Source organism: Fulmarus glacialis, unplaced genomic scaffold, assembly GCF_000690835.1.
Source record: "Fulmarus glacialis isolate BGI_N327 unplaced genomic scaffold, ASM69083v1 scaffold7423, whole genome shotgun sequence".
NCBI lineage: Eukaryota > Metazoa > Chordata > Aves > Procellariiformes > Procellariidae > Fulmarus > Fulmarus glacialis.
This window is the reverse complement of record NW_009201014.1, coordinates 118,739-137,515: the sequence shown is the minus strand read 5'-3', so window position 1 is coordinate 137,515 and position 18,777 is coordinate 118,739. Positions and strand designations below refer to the sequence as shown.

General features: G+C 48.7%; 1 protein-coding gene across 1 annotated transcript in view; it reads right to left on the bottom strand.

Moving 5' to 3' along the window:
- Positions 1-752: 752 nt before the first annotated feature.
- Positions 753-18,777, bottom strand: part of LOC104073850 (potassium channel subfamily K member 16-like) — a 128,942-nt gene continuing 110,917 nt past the window's right edge. Inside the window, exon 6 of the mRNA XM_009573779.1 lies at positions 753-814. Coding sequence (XP_009572074.1) covers positions 753-814 — 62 coding nt within the window. The remainder of the gene's footprint in view (positions 815-18,777) is intronic.

Sequence of the window (18,777 nt, the reverse complement as noted above, 5' to 3'; positions counted from 1 at the left end):
TGAAGCGGGCCCTAACTACATGATCACATGTAGCACTTTGGGCTAAGAGTGCAAGGGGACTGCTGGCAGCTTGATGCATTCCAGATGTTTCAACTGAAGGTGAAATTGCCCCTTTGCCCTCTGAATTTGGGTTAAATAGCTGGGGCCGGGGTTGCCCAAGGTGTTTGATATAGGGGCAGGTGCAGCGTACAGACGGAAGGTTACTGTGCAGGAGTGCCCTGCAGCTGTGGGAGCCACAAAGAGAATTCATGGGTAAATTAATTTAAACAGGTGAATGACTTCGCTCTGGTTTGTTGTGTTTAACCCTCCTTGCAGTCGATGGTTTATCTAGACCTGTGGATAAACAAAAGAAAAGTCCAGAGGCTAAACCAATGTGACCTTTTTTGTCTAGTTTTCAAACAGAGCTGATTTATAGCACACAAAAATATGAGCGAGTGGTTATGCTTTTTAAAAATAAATTAAAGACAACATTTGCAATGAATGTGGCACATGACCTAGCCAACTTTTTCTGAGCACTTTTTATGAGAACAATAGCGAGGAACAGCCTCTGTTTTTATGATTAGCTGAAAATGGTTGCGAACGTTTCCTTGACACCAGAGGCAAACGTGAAGCATCATGAATTAATATTTGCAAGGTGGTATTTTGAGGTCTCTGAGCTCAGCAGACCCGTAATAAAACAAGGAGCAGTGATCATTACTTTTGTTTGCAAAGCTTAGGGTAGGTAGTGGCTGGGGAGCAATCTCTAAAATTATCTAGTTGCGGTAGATGTAATTGGGGAGCAGGCGGGGGGTTTCCAGCAGAGTGGATTCATTCCCTGTTGGTGAAACAGGAGACGGAGAGAGACTCCCTGGTGATATCTATCACATACAGCAGACATCTTTGACAGTGATCCGCACTGCGGCAATTTTTTCTTGGCCAGGCGATTATTACTTGTCAGCACCAGCTGTTACCTGGAGGAGCCCAGTTATCAATTACTGGAGGGTGTTCTCCCCAGCATCGATTATTTTATTAGCTCCCTGATGAATCATTTGTGTCGACCATCTGAGCCTTGGAGACCAACCTCTGGTGGGTGTCATTGAGCCCTGGCCAACACCGAGTCATCTACTGCAGCTTCCCAGGAGGCAGAAGGTTCCTGTGGGGGTCTGGAAGGAGCCCTTGCTCCCCAGCCCACTGTGGGATGCTTGCGGCCGCCTCGTCTGACTCCGTTTTCGAGTGCCAGGCGGGAGGAGGAGAGCGTGACTGTCCCACCGACCCAAACAGATGGCGTGGCAGAGCTGCGCCCCGGCCTCCGATAGCGAACACCAGGCCCCATTGTTTCCAGGGCACCGAGAAAATAGATGGGTGACACACAAGCAGCTGCAGAACATGTTCTCCAGACTGTGCTTGTGCAATGGATTAAAAAAGAAAGACAGAAAAAAAAAAAAAAAAAGGACTAGTTATTCATTTCTGTTTAATGATGAGCAGTTCCTGTGGAGAGCGCTGAGCCAGCAGAGGAGACGGTCTGGAAGCAGTAGATGCACATTGCAGCAAGATCTCTTGGTTCCCCTTATTTTTAACCCCGGGTCTGCAGGAGCTCAGCGCCTCCCTGTTCAGCGCTGCCTGCTCCTAATAAGTGTCCTCAGGCACAAAGGCAGAAGAAAGGACCAATGCCACCAGATGAACCCATTCCCACCTCATCCTTGCAGATTGGAGCTTGTTGATCTGCAAGCATGAAACATGATGACTTTGAGCAATGCCACCGCCCACAGCCCTTGTGCAGCTTCAGCTGAAGCAGTCGGAGAAGACACCAGGCTCGCACTGAGCACAGTGGCTTGGCACCCACCTCCTCTTAGGTCATCAGAGAGGCAAACATCAAATCTTCAAACTATTTAAACCATCCTGCCTTGTTGTGGCTGCAGTGGGTTTGGGGACAATGGTACAAACTGCTCTGCCCACGTGATGGATGCAGAATAAGCCAGTGCCTGGGACCAGGTCCAAGGAGCAGACACCTGAAAGAGGCAAGTCTAGACGGGAGGATTTCCAGTTTGCTTTAGATACTGCAGTCAGCTTGTGCGCTTTTGGCTCCTTCTCAGTATAATACAGCTCTTCAGAGCAGAGAGAAAAGATCCAACAGAGTGAAAATCTTTGAAATAGGGGAAAAAGAGCAAAAACACAGCCTAGGGAGCCTGCCTAAAAAAAAAAAAACCAAACAAACAAAAGGCAGAGAGGAAATGGGCAGCAGTGGACGGTATGTTACACAGTGTACAAGCCAACAAGCAAGATCTGCGGGTCATCCATTCCTCTGAGCCTCGGAGAGAACATAGGTCCTTGGGTTAAATTACAGCAATCCCTCTCCCCCCAGCCTCTATTAGTTTGTCTCTAAATGCCCAGCAACAACAATGACAAAAATAGTTTGTAAAGTCTGACAAAAATCTTGATTTCCCAAAGTTTTGCCAAGCCTTGTTTCAAGTATAAAGTGCTCTGGCTGTTACTCCTCAACTCAGCGCTGACCTTCTGGCTGCTCTGTCCCTCCCTGCTCCAACAGAGAGGTAGAAATGTTCGGTATTAGCAAGCACGCCGCCAGCCCTTCAAAGCCATCTTCCTAGCTGTGCCCCTCGATTATTGTTTTTATTCCTTTTCCTGAACGTGTTGCCTTTAAAGTGAGATTTTCTTTGGTTTGTAATATTTCACACTTAATATTTCCTTCGCGGCCGGAGCGCTGTGGAAAGGGAGCAGCGGGGGAGCGCTGAAAGCAGCCTCTGAAGGGACGTCGTCAGCCTTTTTGGGCAGCCACGCAGCGGGGAGGGCTCGCTCTCGGCGTGCAGCGAGCCCGTCGGGCTCCCACCGTGGCGCAGGGATGTGGCATGGAGCAGATTCAGCTCCTTTGGTCGTTCTTCATTTTGCAGACAACAGACTAAGTTGGCTACAGTGAGGCAATTATCTTAATAAAGATAATTTCAGCTTTGCTGGGGTGATTGAAAAGAGCTCGCAGAAAACAAGAATGTTTAGCGGTGACTAATTTTTGCAGTTCATTTCTGTGAGTATTTATTTACTTGCTGAGCATCGGGATGGGAGTTGCAAAGCGGAAAGCTCTGAGATGCGATGGGTAAATCAGGGGAATAAACAGATACTCTCCCTGCTTTGAATTGCAGCTGATTATCTAGCTTGTCACTATGCTTGCTCCTCCTGCAGCTTTTTTCTTATTTTCTTTTTTCTTTTTTTCTTCTTTGGGGTTTTGCTGACAGAGGAAACTACTGTCAGGCCACCTTGGATTTCATACAGCCGTGCTGGCTCGTGCAGCAGTAATACAGACGGAGAGGACACTTCTGCTGCTGCACCGAGCGGGCCGGCCAGGTTTGTCTGGCAGCACTGGAGACCTAATGAGACGCTCTCAGCATAATCCCAGACCTAAAGAAAGGCAGATGATCTGCCTCAGAGTGTGTGGTCTTTGATGCTAACGAGGCCAGGTATTCGGAGTTGTTGTACGGCGTGAGGCACCGCTGTGGCAATTGCCTGGGTTGCTGCCTTTTATACATTTTGGGCTCATTTCTGCCAAGGACACCGCTGTTCATCCTGCGGAGGGTGAGGAACTTCATGAAAGGTTCTTGTCAGCTTTCCACATGACTTGCTTGGTTTTAGCCCAATTCCTTCTCCTTAGAAGGACGTGAGGTGGAGAGAGGAGTATCTCCTGCACTCCTGCTGGAGCAGATATGAAGAACAGGAGACAGGTCTAGAGGCAGGGTCCTGCCTGCTCCCAGCCAAGCCTGAAGTTCCTCAGATGTGTACAGAGAAGGGAGGATGTAATTGAAAAGGGAGTGACAAATGCACAACACTTCATTGGCACCTGCCAGGCTTGTTCTTTCTTTCCTGTTCTTGGTATCATGGTGGTGTTCAAAGTCCAGACCTGGGAGATGATGTGTCCTGCATTGCTCAGACAAATTAGATCAACAGCTCTGCCCCAAAGAGCCTACATCTTGCCTCGGATAGAGGACCTGCATGTAGGCTTGTGTGCAAGGCTTTTTAGATGTGGGACTCCAAAGAGGGAAGAAACTTCTTCAAAAGTATGCAGGCAGCTATGTGACTAACGAAGCTAAAGTCTGCTGAACAGCCTGGCATCCCTTACTGCAACAGCCTGCAAACCATTATCAGTATTTTTAGGTCCCTGATGAATCTAACAACCTGGTGGAAGTGCCTAAGTCACTACTGAAAATGGGAATTAGATTCCTTAGTCACACCAACAAGATTAATCTTACCTAATCTACCCAGTTAACAGCCAAGTGTTTAGCTGAAGCAGCTTCTCAGATGTGTCAGTGGCTGGTGGAGAGGGACGCATGACTAGAAGGTGATTTTTCTCTTCCCAGGATGGGTGTCCAGGGGTGGGAGAGACACGTTAGCTGCTAGAGAGGCTTGTCTCTGCCCTTTGACTGCGAAGGAGCCTTGAAGACTTCATCTCTAAGTTGGGTGTCTAGTGTAAGGCATGCAGCTTGTAGGTGGATAAAATTAGATAAAATGAATCTTCCACATAGACACTTCTACAAGTTTTACCCTGTGTTTTTAAATAGTTTTATATAAATAACACTGGGGAATGACACAACCCAGGTCTGCAAGGCATTAGCGCTCCCTGGCATGCTGTACATTTCACACTGAATGCTGTTAGCAGCAGAAAAAAGGCCAAGCCAGACCTTCAGATGTAAGCACGCTTGAGTTTTGGAAAAATCTGGATCTGGAGGAGGATCTGAAGTTTCCTTCTGGCCTCTATCTTTACAAGGAGCCAAACCACTCTGTCCAGTGTTGCTGAGCCTTTCAATAGTTCCCTAACTATTTCAACCCAGCTGCTGCAGCCCTGGGTCCACCTCAGCTCCAGCCAAGCTCCAGACGAGTCGTTCCGATCTCTCGCTGCTCCACGAATATGCAACACACAGCACTTGTGCAGGACTTTCCTAGACCATTGCTTCTGTAGGCTGTGTTGAGCCACCTTGGATTAATCAGAGAACTCTGTGGCCTCGGGTATAGACCTGGATTACGTTTACAAAATGGATGTGGTGCAAAGTGTCCACACAAAGATAAAAACCGGCAGAACGCCTCCAGCAGCGTTAGCATCTGCCTTGGGAGACGCTGCATGTAGGGAACGGCCACCTGATCAGACGCTGCTGTATTGCTATGGCTTCAGCAGTCACCACCCTTCAGCTGAGCCATGGTAACTGCGTGTTTCACCTGTTTCACCCACAAGTAAAACACCTGTATTTAAGCTGCTGCCATGAATTCATTTTACTTTGCAGTCAGGGAGCACTAAGAGCACGCGATCATTACCAGCGCTTGGCCGCGGGGCGGTATCTTCTGAGGCTGGTCCTGCTGAGCCGGCTATGCCCTTGGAGGATCCAAGTGCTGCCCACTTTATCCCCGACTGTTTGTATGCACCATGAACCCTGGGGACAGTGCATAGAAGTTTTCAGCTGGAAACCCACACACCAGACGTGGTAAGGGGTATCTCTCATGCAGGTTGTTTTTTCCATGGGCTCAGTTTTGCAACACCCTGAAAATCTTTCTCTCCCTATTTTTTCCGGTGTTACTTTCAGCTTTTTGGTTTGCCTTCCTGCTGCCTTGCTCCCACACACCATGGGAGACTCTGCACAAGCCCTGAGCATTGCTTGTGGCTGAGCCATCCCATGCGGCAAGACAATGATCCAGAAGTGCAGGTGTTTTTGCATTTTGTATTGGTATTAGTAAATCCTGGCAAGGGAATCTCATTTTTTCCCAAGTACGACAGACTGACAGGAGGTGGGAAAGGCCTGGAGGGGAGGAAAAAATGTGCATGCCTCCTCGTGAAAGGTCTGCAAGGATCGGCGGGGAATAGCTGGGGTAGGCGAGTGGCTGTGATGCAGCCGGAGTCTGCTCGGGTGAGGAGACAGGACAGGTTTGCTGATTTATGGGGGTCTGAGCGCAAGGTTTGTAACACCGGTGCTGTGCCATAGGCAAGAAACCTCACAGCCCCGGGCTGCTGCGCTGGCAGATGTGTCAGGTAACACCTACACACACAAATGCACGCTCACGCACACACACACACACTTCTTCAGCAAGGCTGTGCTGCTCATTTGAGCTCTAGTGTAGGAGGTTTTCCCTTTTTAGAGTCATGGGGTAAAGGACTTTATGGTGTAACATGACTGGCCCGAGAAGCAGAGGAGATAACATAAGAGTGAATTTGCCATCTGTCCCTGGAGTTATGAAACACAGCCGTAACTGTGTCTTGTAACTTTAGACAGCTCAAATACAGCGAGGAAGTTACAATGTGCTTCCACATGCTTTAAATCTAGGGCTGGTCCTGTGTTCGTCTGTGTATAACCAGGGTTGAATCCTTCTCCTTGCTGTTTTCCTTTAATTTAATATTCCTTGCAATAGGACTGTTCCTCTTAATGTGCCTAATGTAAAACACGCTCGTTTGCTGACTGTGGCAGGAGTCTCTGGCTCAGGCTACCCTGCACGTCGCCGTGGAGTCTGATGCTGGGGAGGGTAATGACTCTGGGAAGTTTGACACTGAAACAACTTATTGGGAGTATTTACTGGGCAGGGTTAAGGAGATGAATTATTTTGTTGTAAATTATTAGATCTGGGCTGGCTCAAAACGCAGAATAACTCTTGCTATTAGACTGGATGCTGGAGGATGCTAATTTTTAGGAAACAAAAGTGGATCCTTTCCTAGATGGCTACATTTGCAGACCATATTTGTGTTCCCTTTGAATAAAGTCAAAGCAAGTCTGTCCTGTGCTGAAAGCGCAGGCCAGTGACTCTCCCAAACACAGGCTCGCAACCCCATCCTTGTAGGATGTACAAGGAAGCACAACAGGATCTCGCTGGCAGGAGGGGGGCTCCCCCCTGGAAGCGGGTTGCAAGCTGGAGGCTGGGTCCCCAGGGCAGAGGTTGGCCCTGGGAAGAAGGGCGAGCAGCATTTCCAGACGGGGTGGAATGAACTCATCCGTCATTGTCATTTTTTAATTGTTTTCTGTGTTGTACTGCTGATCTTTTAATAGGGTGTGATCCGAAACATGCTTCTTTGTTGTGGGTGGCATGTGTCCCTGGTCCCCGACTGTCTCCGTGCAGACTGATGGTGGGGACAGTCTGGGGACAGGCTGCCTTGTAAGGACATGTCAGAAATCTCCACCCTTGACTGGTGCTGAGCGGGAGAAATGTCCCCTGTTCCTGATGGGCAATGAATTGTAATGAAGGGACATTTAGGCTGTGGTTTCACAACTATATTAACACTCTCTTAAAGACCGTCTTTCCTGCAGCTCACTTCTCCTTTTTTGTCATGCTAGTGGATTGTGGAGATCATCGAGGTGACAAACCCCCTCTTTTTTTTTTTTTCTGCTAAATGAGGCTTTCACCCCAAACCACATCCATTCCCTGAGCATGCCCTGCAGCGGGCAGAGCTGGTGGGCAGGGGATGGAGGACTCAGCTGAAGCAGCCCTGCCACCACATGTGAGACCACAGCTTCACTGTCCTTCTTTCCTTCCTATTTATAGCAGAGCTGGGTGATTCTCAGCCATCCCTGTAAAGAGCTCGTAGGTCTCCAGGGCTTGGATTTGCAATCAGTTTGTATCCAGTGGAGCTGGACGCAGCCATGGTCTGAATAGCAAAAGGTTGCACAGCCGCGTGGACACATGCAGTATCAGTCCTGCGGATGGGTTTGCAGCCCTGCACCATCCCACGAAAACAAAGATGAGCTTAAGAGTCACACAAGACTTTCAGTTAACGTGGGACCTTTTTACTGCCCTTTGTTTTTAGACCTCTGAGGTAGATGCGGTTCACGTTTTCCAATTTTCTTTCCAACAATGTTCTTCTCTTAGCAACTCACGTAACTCCAGGACTCATAGATTTAAAATATGCACTGAATCCCTCTCCCTGCCAAAACTGGGTCTGACGAGGCAAGACAGCGACTGGCAAGGACACGAGCAGAAATTCCCAGCCTCAGAGATGCTGCCGAGGCTGATTCACTTTGCAGCCAGGGCAGGAGATGGTAAGAGCACATTTGCCCAGCGGGCCCCCTTCTTTACACTTTATCAGAGTGGCTGCCATCAGCCAAAACACACACAGGGATTTCCAGGGACTAATAATAAGGCTTCATAATCCCCTCAGCTCTGCAGCCAGCACGACGTGTGCCACCACCGGGATGGGACACGCAGCGGGTGTGTTTGTGTGTGTCCCAGCCCCGGCAGGCAGCCGACTTCAAAGAGCCCACGAAGCTTATGCAGGTCAGCAAGGAGCCAATGTGCTGCTATCCCAGCACGCTCTTATTAGGGGAATTGATACCCTGTTAATTATATCCTCGTCTTGCCAGCCTGCCTCTGCTCCGGCACCCTTCCCCTCCTGCCTGCCAGGCATTTCTGATCGGCAAGGAGACTCGGTCTTTTGCTTCTTGCTCATCAAGTCTTCATCTCCTTGTTAACTGCCTGACAGCTTGTCTCTTTGCTTCCTAGCTCCTTGTCCCTTTCCTGTCTGTCTGTCTCTCTCTGGTGGCCTCGGAGGTTTCCTCTCCTCTCTGGGAGGCACCCGGCGGGTGTCAGAGCGGTGCTGCCTCCGAGCACCCTGCCCTGTGTGCAGACCCGGCGTGCAGCGTGTGTCCGCTCTCTCCTGCTTAATCCCACGTCGTTCCTACTCCTGAAGGTTGTGATTGAAGAAAGATTTGCCAGAGAAGCCTTTATTTTGCTCAGATCGTATAACTGCGTGGCGGGGGGTGGGAGAGAAGTTTTTGAGCACATAAGCCTTTCCTTAGGTCTGAAACAGAAGCAGTAATCTCAGCCGTGTAGCAGGCTGGGGAGGCTGCTGGATTTCACTTCATGTGATGGGAAAAGATTGGGACTGTGAGCTGTGCGGGGAGCAGCTCCTGGAGCAATCGCACACCGGCATGGTCTTCCACCTGCGCAGCTGGGAATGGCGGAGCGAGTGTCCCCATGTCCCTTTTCTCCAGCGGTATCTGCAAGCCTGAGAGCACCCAGCACCCCCCGACCAAGCAGAAGAAATACCAACACAGACACACAGAGACCACTATGTTCTGACGGGAAGATCCTCCTGACCTGAGATGTTTGAGGCTTGTCAGTAGAGCCCTGGAAGCTGTGCTGCTGCCTTTGGTGGTTTGCTGGACGGTGCTCCAGCCCCAGGGGTCTAAATGTCCCCAAAATGTGCCCTTATCTGGTGCAGCAGGAGTAAAGAGAAAGCGAGCCGCTATCTCGCTGATCCCTGCTGGGACAACTCCCCTTGTTTTTCGCTTTGATATTCTCGTGCTGGAACAGCCCTGGCTTCTCTGGCCCCACTTTGCGCACAGCTTGGCTGGGACTTAAGCCCCGTGGTTCCCAGAAAGGGTCGGGGAATCTTATCAATCTGCTTTTATTATTTTCTTTTTCCTTCTCCTTTGAATTCCAGTCGGCTGCTGACTGTGAAAACACAACAAGAGGCTCAAATCAGTCAGCCCTCGGCGTATTCAAATTGGCACCAGTTTGTTTGTTTTGGGGCTAAAGCCAGAGTGAGAAAGCCGGGGCTTTGAGATGCTGTGGGGATCACCTGGGAAAATACACACGCCTTTCATCTCGCCTCCGTCCCCCGTGGTCAGGAGGGCTCTCTGCCCCCAGCTGGGCTCCCAGCCCCCTTCTCCTTTTCATCAGCGGTGGGTCCCTCGCTGTGCCTGAGGACAGGCACTTAGCGGTGGCCATATGACATGGAGTGAAAGTCCCGAGGGAACAGATGTTTCTCTTTCAAGGGGCATGGGGGCCGGGCGGGGGGAGCGTTGGACAAGGTATCAAATACCTTTCAGGCTTTCAAAAATTGGTGCTGGAAGCTGCTTCTCTCGATCACGGCAGTGAGCTGCTGGTAACACCTAACCCCTGGCAATGCTCCAAAAGAGGGACCCGAATGCAGTAACGCAAGATTTTATTTTTAATTTTTTAAATTTTTTTTTCCAGCAGAAATGACATGTCCACAGACATGGAAGTTCTGGGCAGAGCTCCTTGGGCAATTCTTTTTTAGGCTGGTGAAAATCTTCATGCATCTTTCTGAGCCCATAAAAACAGCGATTCTCTTCCCCTTGTAAGAACGGAGGGCCAAACTCCCTGCAGTGGAAATAGCTCCACTGTCCCTGCACACCAGCCCCAGCGTCACCACTGTTTGATTTTCTTCCACACCCCCAGGTCCCCCTCTAGAAGATGATGGGAACAATTATTTGCATGAAGCTTAGGGGATCGCATCAGCCATTTCTCTGCTCAATGCTATCTTTTCTGCATACAGCGACAAACATTTCTCCCCTGCTCCCCCAAGCCCTCAGCTTTTTCAGATTCCTTCATCTTCTTTCACCAAACCTTTTTCCTTTTTTTCCTTTTGTTTCATTCAGGATTGTATCAGTTCTCAGGACACAGATCTGCTTTAGACCAGGAATTTGCCCTTACTGGATCCTTTTAGCCTGCATACACCACTGTTACCGAGTGATTGATACGAGTTCAACCCAGCAGCCCCGGATTTGAAAAAGGAGGTTTCAGCTGAAGAGCAACATCCCAGGTTCTCCCTCTACACATTTGTCAAATTGGGGGATGAAATGGCCCCTCTGAAGAGGGCACCGAATGTTTATACACTGCCCAGCTGCAAGCTCAGCTCTTTCATCTGCAGCTCCAGCACTGCAGCCTAGAAGGTGTGATCCCACAGGGAGCTGGGCAGCTCCCGGCGGCGATGCTCCGGCAGAGCCGGCAACGATGCTCCGGCAGTGCCATCAGCTCTGCGGAGCTCCTCGCCTTCAAACGCACCGTCACCCCGGCTGTGAAACAGGGACCTGGATCTGACCGTGGATTTTGAACATCTCGGAAATGAGGGGGTTTGTCAGCAGGTTCTGGTCTGATTTTCCACTTAAGGAGATTGGTCCACAGGTTCTGTTTTTCCCACTTAGCCAAAATCTGGTTACGGGCAATTTGTTTTCTTTCCACTTTTTTCATCATCTCTGACACTCTTCCCTACAGGCCTTAAATAAGAATTTGACATTGACCAGTCAAAATGCCTGGTACAAGTGTCTCACCTTGTTTCACATGTGATTGAGACCAAAACATGTATAATCTATGTTTGCCAGCAACTCTGGAACTGGGATTTCTTTGCTTTGCTTACTATGTTCCTTCTGCGTTATCTCCAGTGGAAGTGCTTGCAAAAAGCATTGCATAGACAGGCAGATTTTGCTGTGTGAGTCACTCGTGGTTTAAGGACCGTTATTTACTTTGCAGCAGATAGCAGTACTGCCAGCGCTTCTCACCTGGCCGTGGAGAAAACTGGTAAATACTGATGGTCTGGGCTGGCTTTAGAAACATGGAGCTGTTGTAGGTTAACCCAGAAGGTCTGGATGGGAAAGGTGCAGGATTTGGCCGTGGTGTTTAGCAGGTACCCATAGAGCAGGATGGCTTTTGGCTGGAGACCTGTTCGGTTTCAAAACACTTGTCTGAGGAAGAAGTCTAAGAGGACAGATGTACTGAAAGAAACAGCCTCAGAGATTGGAGTCATCTTTGGTTGAAAACTGTGTTTTACACTAATTTAGCCCGGGTGGGTCACTGCCTTGGCGGAGGCGTTCAGACCTCTTGTAAGAGCGCATAGAGCCCCGATGGCAGTGGAAGCTGTCCCCTGGGCCATGCTATAGGATAGGGCCTGACCCAGGTGCCGTGATGCTGCAGGGCTGCAGACAGAAGCCAAACTTCATTAATTAGAAAATTAAGAACTGCAAAGCTCTTTTATGGATGCCAGTGGTTGTGAGAGTACCCCCAGAGAGGGGCTGGGGTGCCCATGGGCTCCCCTCCCAGCAGCTCCCTCCCTTTCCCCTCTGTGACACTCCATCTCCCATCCCAGCCGCTCTGGTTGGGAGCATTGGATGTGGTCCTGCCTGGAGCACACTGCCTTTTTATTCAGGTGACGCTGCAGAGGAAATCCAGCAATCTTGAATTTCCTCACCGTGCTCAGGGATGCTTTTCCCTTCCCCACTGCCTTTAGCTCAAACCGGTGCTTGAAGTGCTTGTTTTGGGAAAGCACGGGGCATAAAGCATACCAGCAACTGCCTGCAGCTGCAGGGAAGGTCCTAAAAATGGGGATTACACCCTTTCCACATGGCAGCCTGCTTCCTCCCTCCACGGGCTGCGAAGGCCTCCGCGGAGGCTGCGAAGACACATGTATATGTTAAAATGTCTGAAGGCATGTTAAATGAATACCACAGCTCAAAAGCAAGGCTGGCTCTTGCTGGTGGAGCAGCCGGTGGAGCAGGGTTGGGAAGCAGCAGCCACGTCGTGTGCTTCTGCAGGACTGGCTGAGTGGGGCCGAGGTGAGCTGGCAGGAGCAGGATGTTTGCTTGGACATGAAGCTCTGCAGAGGATCTGAGAGTGCTCATCTGACCATGCTTTAGGCGTAAAAGGTCCTAAATGGAGCCACATCTAGCTCGTACAATTGCTATAAAAGCTCAACATTTTAAAAGTATTGAGCTATCCATTTTAGGTTCCCTTTATTTTGCCTGCTTTGGGTTTTCAGGCTTTGGTTCCTAAATTTATAGGTACAGAGCAAGCCGAGGTACAAAGCAGAATGATTTCGAGGTAAAACACCAAGCAAGTGGATTAAATTTTGGCACAACTTCATTGGTCTGTAATGCAACAAACACTGTCTTCTAAGCAACATTTGCTTTCAGTTGCAACAATAAAAACCTAGCTCAGGGGGTGAAGATCAATTTGGAGATGATCTGAGATGTCTCCATCTTATGCACTATCATCACAGCCCTTGTAGCAGAGGTGAAGGACTCCCAGGGCACGGCAAGGCTGCCATCCCCAGGAAAGGGTGAGGAACTGGGCACTGACAGGGGGACTTGCCCCAAACCACCAAATAAATGCATGAACAAATCTGACAGGGGCTTTCACTCGGGGAGCAGAAACGCTATGTTTGCAACATAACCCAGTGCCACCCAGCTGGGGAAACGGCCTGTTGGGAGAAAATGGCCCAGGGTTTCTGCGCACATCCAGCCTTTGGTGGTGGATTATTTTTCTGTGCAGGAGGGATGATCAACTGTGACCTTTTTGAGAGCAAGGACCTGTCAGGAGCTCCAGACTCCTGAGTGTGGCCCAGGGCACTGGGCTCTCTTTGAAAGCTGCAACATGCACCCTGTAGCAAAGCTTAAAATGCCTTTTCAGCAACACCTGCAGCTTTTTCTTCTATCAGATTTGGCTCCTTGTCTGAGAGACAGTGTCTGAACCACACCGAGGCACCATGATGTTGTAGTGGTACCTAAATGGTCGTGTTAAATCTGCATTTTTTGCAATGGGATTTCTTCCCGCAGCAGTTCATTCCTGAATTCAAACCAGGCAAAGCTTTCTCTGCACAGTAACTACACATAACTGGTGGCTTCTGTTCAACAGTTTGCTGCTGCTGGTGGGGCAATGGGGCGTGTGGCTGGTACAAGAAATGCTGCCTTTGGACAATATTTTGACATAGGGCTGTAGGAAGGATTTTACAGCAAACACCTCACTTTGCAGTCAGCTGGCTGCATGTTTTTGTCTTCCCTGGTAAGTACCAGCTCCCTGTGTCATCATAGCTGTTTCAGTGGCTTTCAAAGCACTCGTGCCTTCTTCTTCAGTTAATGACAGAGCAGTGTTGTCTTAGACAGGGACACTTCTGGAGGAAGAGCCCATTTTTGTGCCAAGAAGCCTTGCCTCCATGTACGCACCTCAAAGGCATGCAGCGGCTCGCAGCCCAAACATCATTACACAGGCATTACCCGTCCTTTGTGCTGCTGGGGGGCTTTGCAGGGGGCTTATCCCAGCCACTCTGCCTGGCGTGCAATTGACCCCACTAATGCAGGGCAAGCTTAAGGGGTTTCAAAGCCTGCCTCAAGTCCTTGAAGAGCTCTCCAAATTCCTGTCCTGTCTGCAGGATGCTACTGGCTCCCCAGGCAATGCCCAGTCCCACGCAGCCTTTTATTGTCCCCAAGCCCCACAGGCAGCATCCTAACCACGTGCAAGTGAGATGATTGCTGCTGGTGAGCTTGCTTGGAGGGAAAAAGCCCTTCAGGATAAGACTTGTGCTTCCCACCAGCCTCTTCTGGAAATCAGTGCGAAGCAAAAATGACAGCAGGATGATCCAGCCAGTCTTTCATCCCTAACGAGAGGCTCCTAATGAGAGCCTCCTCCTTCTGCCATGGAGCTGTGCCATTGTCCCTCTCTATATTGTTGTAGTAGAGCAAAGGAGGAGGGGGGGAAGGATCATTTAGCACGTGAAAGGCACCTCTTGTATGGGGCTACATGCATGGCACAGTTCATCCAGGGTGAGCAACCAGCTCCTGCCAAGCCATGATGTATGAGGCAGAAAGGTCAAAAGTTCTCCTTTACAATCGGCAAGAAAGGAGAAGGCAGGCGATGGTCACTTAATTTGTGGGTTTTTCCCTCTACTTGTCAGGAGGAGTTTGGGCTGTGGTGATGGATGAGTCATCAATTAAAGTCGGACGCTTGGTCTTTTGTCTTGGTTCCTAAAGGGCCCAATTCAAGCCCCGGCCAAGTCGATGGGAGTCCATCCACCGATGCCAGCGGGTCCTCGATCGGGACTACGAAGGCTGTGGAGCGACTGGGTTGAACAGCCTGCCTTTCTTCATGCTCAGCGTTGTGCCTCTTGGCTCCCCAGTTGCTGCTGCTGTTATCGGGCAGGACATTTCCAGAGCTGAATCTTGCTAACACTTGCCACCGATTCCTTACACTTCTTTCCCTGGTCCCTCTCCACGCAGCTGCTTTGACGTGCAGCAGGAGCAAGCAGCGAGCCGTGCACTGCAGCAGCTCCTCGCTCGTGCCTTCCTGCTTATCTGACCATATATACTGTTAATATTTCCTCTAAGGCACTCAGCTCCCATGATAACACTGCTTTATCAAAAAACAGCCTTTAAATATTTTGCTGGGGAAAGGAATATTTCCACAGTTTTATTGCAGTATATATGGCCCCTAACGGTTTGGTCCTGTGGGACCTGCTCTGCAATCAGCTCATGCAGTCCTACACAAGCACAGGCCGTCTGGCACCCCGCTTCACTGGGAGGTGTTGTCCCGTGTTACTCATTGCACACAACGGTGTAAGAAGACCAAGTCAGATCTACAGGCATGAAGACTCAGTTTGAACATGAGGTTTGTTCAGCCAAAGGGGTGGCTCAGCCTCTTTGCTCATGCCTGGCAGGGAGTCCTTGCTCTTAGGTGCTTGTAACAGCTTTTTTCCGTGTGGGATTGAGACCTCAGTGTGTGCACCAGACGCTTCCTCCTCCCATGTCCCGGTGCCCAGGTGTGCAGGCTGGAGAGACACTGGAACCATGAACTTGTGGAGGTCACCACCTCCACAGCCTGGACTTATCTTTGCTAGAGGCCTGGGCCAGACACTGACTTTCTGAGTTTAGTATAGAGGAAAGAAGAGGTAACATGAACTTTCTCCCTTGTTCAGCCCCAGCCGGGGGGAACATGCTTCCAGCCACATAACATGGGCATGGCCAAGTAGTTCCCTCCATTAGAGGGTATAATTAGGAAACTGAACATATTTTCCACCATTACTGGTCTTGGTTGGCCTGAGTAAAAATATCTCCCTTTAATAAAGATGCACAGGCTGTTTCCTTTATGTCATGCAGGCTGTGTGAAGATTGCTCCTCCTCAGTCTGGATGGAGATGTTGGGGGTTATAGGATTCTCTCACAGAACTGGCTGGAAAACTTTCATTGTCTGGTCAGAGCCTGCAGACACTGTCACATTCCTGAGTGCTCACAGACTGGATGGTTTGTATTGGCCTGGGATGAACAGACACTAATCTTGTCTCTGCTACGTGTCTCCTTGGAGAGTTACTCCACTCTCTGCTCTTTGCTGTCCCTCATCACGACCTGGCATAAAACGCTATGAAAAACTGTTTCTTATGGGAGTGGAACAGAAGCTGGTTTTGTGTTTTTCAATCAGCCTATTTTCTTACAGTAACATCATGGGGAGGACACAGTGTGACTTCCATTGAATGGATAGCTTGGCATTTTGATTTGGAGCGTGTGAAAGCATTTTGGAACTCACCAGTTAAAATGGTTTAGATAATAAGTAAATACATATAATAAATATTAAAAAGAATTGGAAAGTCCATGGAGACATGTTGCGCCTAAGGCCAAGCTGCCACTTGTAGTCCTCATGTGTCTATGCCATGGTTGTTTCTGGAATACTGCAGCTCCATGAGGATATTCTAGTACCAGTAAATGTATGTGCATGTGTATTTTATGTAAAGGACTGGATGGAGTCCCAGAGCTGTATTTTCCAGGGTCCTGTTTCTTAATGCCTGGGACCATGTTCAAGAGGTCAGAGGAACCTAGATCTCCTGATCAGAACATGGCCAGAAGAGTCCTGGAAGACTTGCTAGCCTTGGGGACTATTCAAGTTATGAGTGTTGTTTTTGGATAATGGCAAAGGTTTAATAAATGCTGCAGCTGTAGAAAGCACCCTCACTGGAGAGTATAACTCTCCACGTCAATATATGATTTACATTTCCAGCCTGCATGTATCCAGCCTGCATGACTCAGTCAATGGGGTGGGCAGATCCAGCGCTTACTTTGGCAGAATAGTTCCTCAAGTCTTGTTTAATTAGAACTCAGACCAGCTTCCTGGAGATTGTGGGAACCTCATTAGCAGCACAAATAGAAACTTGAAGAGGCCAACTCAGTGGGAAAAGATTGCTTGCTAAGAACTTTACCTCTTCAAAAGTCAGGTCTCTTAGGTACAGCAGAAGGATTTATGGCTGGAATACAAGGTTTCTAACAATCTCCCAAATGTTGGAGGGTTTTTTTTCAATGTGAATTAAAATATTCTGAAAATAGTAGATAAAATCTTTTTGGCTCAACAGTCTCCAGGTATTCTTAGGTGTCCTCTCTTGAATTGGTTTTAATTCTTGATGTCTATCTTGATCCTCTTCCACTGTTTGGAGATGCTGATTGCTGATTTGCTGTCCTCATCCTTGTCTCACTTGGCAATGTTACCTTATATTTTAATATATGTCGGTCTATAACAACTCCAGGTTTTTTTTTTTAATATTTAAGAGGTGATAACAGGAGTTTAGACACCTAGCTCACATATAGACACCTAAATTTAGTTCACCTAATCTCAGATGACATCCCACCTAGTGCATCTTGAGAAGGTTTTAGAGAGGTCTCCCTATGAAGGCTAAGTACTGTCCGTCTGTCTGCTTCAGGACTGGCATGGAAGAGAGCTATAAAATACAATTAGAGTGCTTGAATTGTTGCTCAGTAAATACATGTACTTGTGTGTGTTTGCGAGAACTGGATGGAGTCTCAGAGCTATGTTTTGCAGTTGTTCTGTTCTGTTTAATTTTGGAGCTATGCCAAAGAGGCTAAAGGGACCCAGATCTGTAGATCAGAACAAGGCCAGAAGAGTCTGATTGTTCCTTTCCTATCCCCATCCTAGCCTCCTGCTGGCAACATTGCCATATATTTCAGAGTAGAATATGTGTTGGTCTATTAAAAAAATCCGCATTTTTTTCTACCCTAAAGACATGATTATCCTCCTGCTTCTTTGGCCTCATCAGATATGGAGAGGGAAAAACAGGATGCCTGTTTCTACCTACCGATACAGCATTGTTTACAAAGTCCTGAGGATGAATGAGGATGGGGTGTTTTTTTGTTGTTAATTAAAGACATCCCACCCAATCAGGAAAGAACTCAAATCTCCAGTTAAAATAAAGGAAGATCAAATAAACATATTGTATGTTTTGAAAGACAATATTGTCGGGGGGGGATGGATCAGGGAGAAGAAGACCAAACAGTCTTTCCAGAGGCAAGACCTACGGCTAACCACCTTGAATAGGAAGGCTTCCCAGTGGAAAAAGGTAAGCACATCTTTTCACAGGCAATTCTTGCAAGACATGAAAAAGGCTTTCTGCTGCAATTTTCTCTTCTGGAATTATCCCAGGCTGAAAGACCTTTGGTCTCATGTTGATGAAAGACAAAGCACAGGGGCAAGATTTCTCAAATCCCTGTCATTATTGTGCTGGAGAAATAATCCTGGTTTGCCGAGTTGTTTTGATTCTTTCCTACTGCTGCCAATAAATGTAACTTATTGCAATGATTACAAAAAAGTTTCCCCAGACCAAATATCCACTACAAAGAAAGTGGTTTGCAAAAATAAAAAAGAGAGAGACTTGCTGCCTTGATTACAGCAAACCACTAAGTGCTTAGAGGAAAGATGGAGCACATTGTACTCCTTGGTGCTTCCCGCAGCCTCTGCTGCCTTCAGGTAGGAACAGATCCTGCCTTCTCTGCAAAAAGACCAAACAAACCACCTCTGTTTCCCTCTGCTTATGCCACTGGATTTTTCCCCCAAATCTACAGGGTGCCTTTTGGGGTCTGCACTAATGGCGATGCACCAATGCATGTCCCAGTCTGCCGATACAACTGGTGTCACTGGACCACGTTTGCTGCTTTGTAACTGCTGTGGTCTTGCTCTAGCTCCTGCTGGCTGGGATTTGCTTAAGCTTGATCGGCAAAAGGAAATTGCCGGGGCAGCTTCACCAGCTGGGTGTTTCTACATCTCGGTGGTGTCAATACCATGCCAGGGATGTGGTTATAAATATCCCTTACCCCGATGCCTCTGCATGTGGTCCCATTCCTGCAAGGGTGCATTTGCAGGTGACACACTTGTTCCCTACCCTGCCTTTCTCTTCATGGTAAGAGAGCATTGCTTCCTCCCAGCTCCTCCAAGTCCCTCCTTTGGTGTCTCCTATGGGCTTCAGCGCTCTACCCAGAAGGCA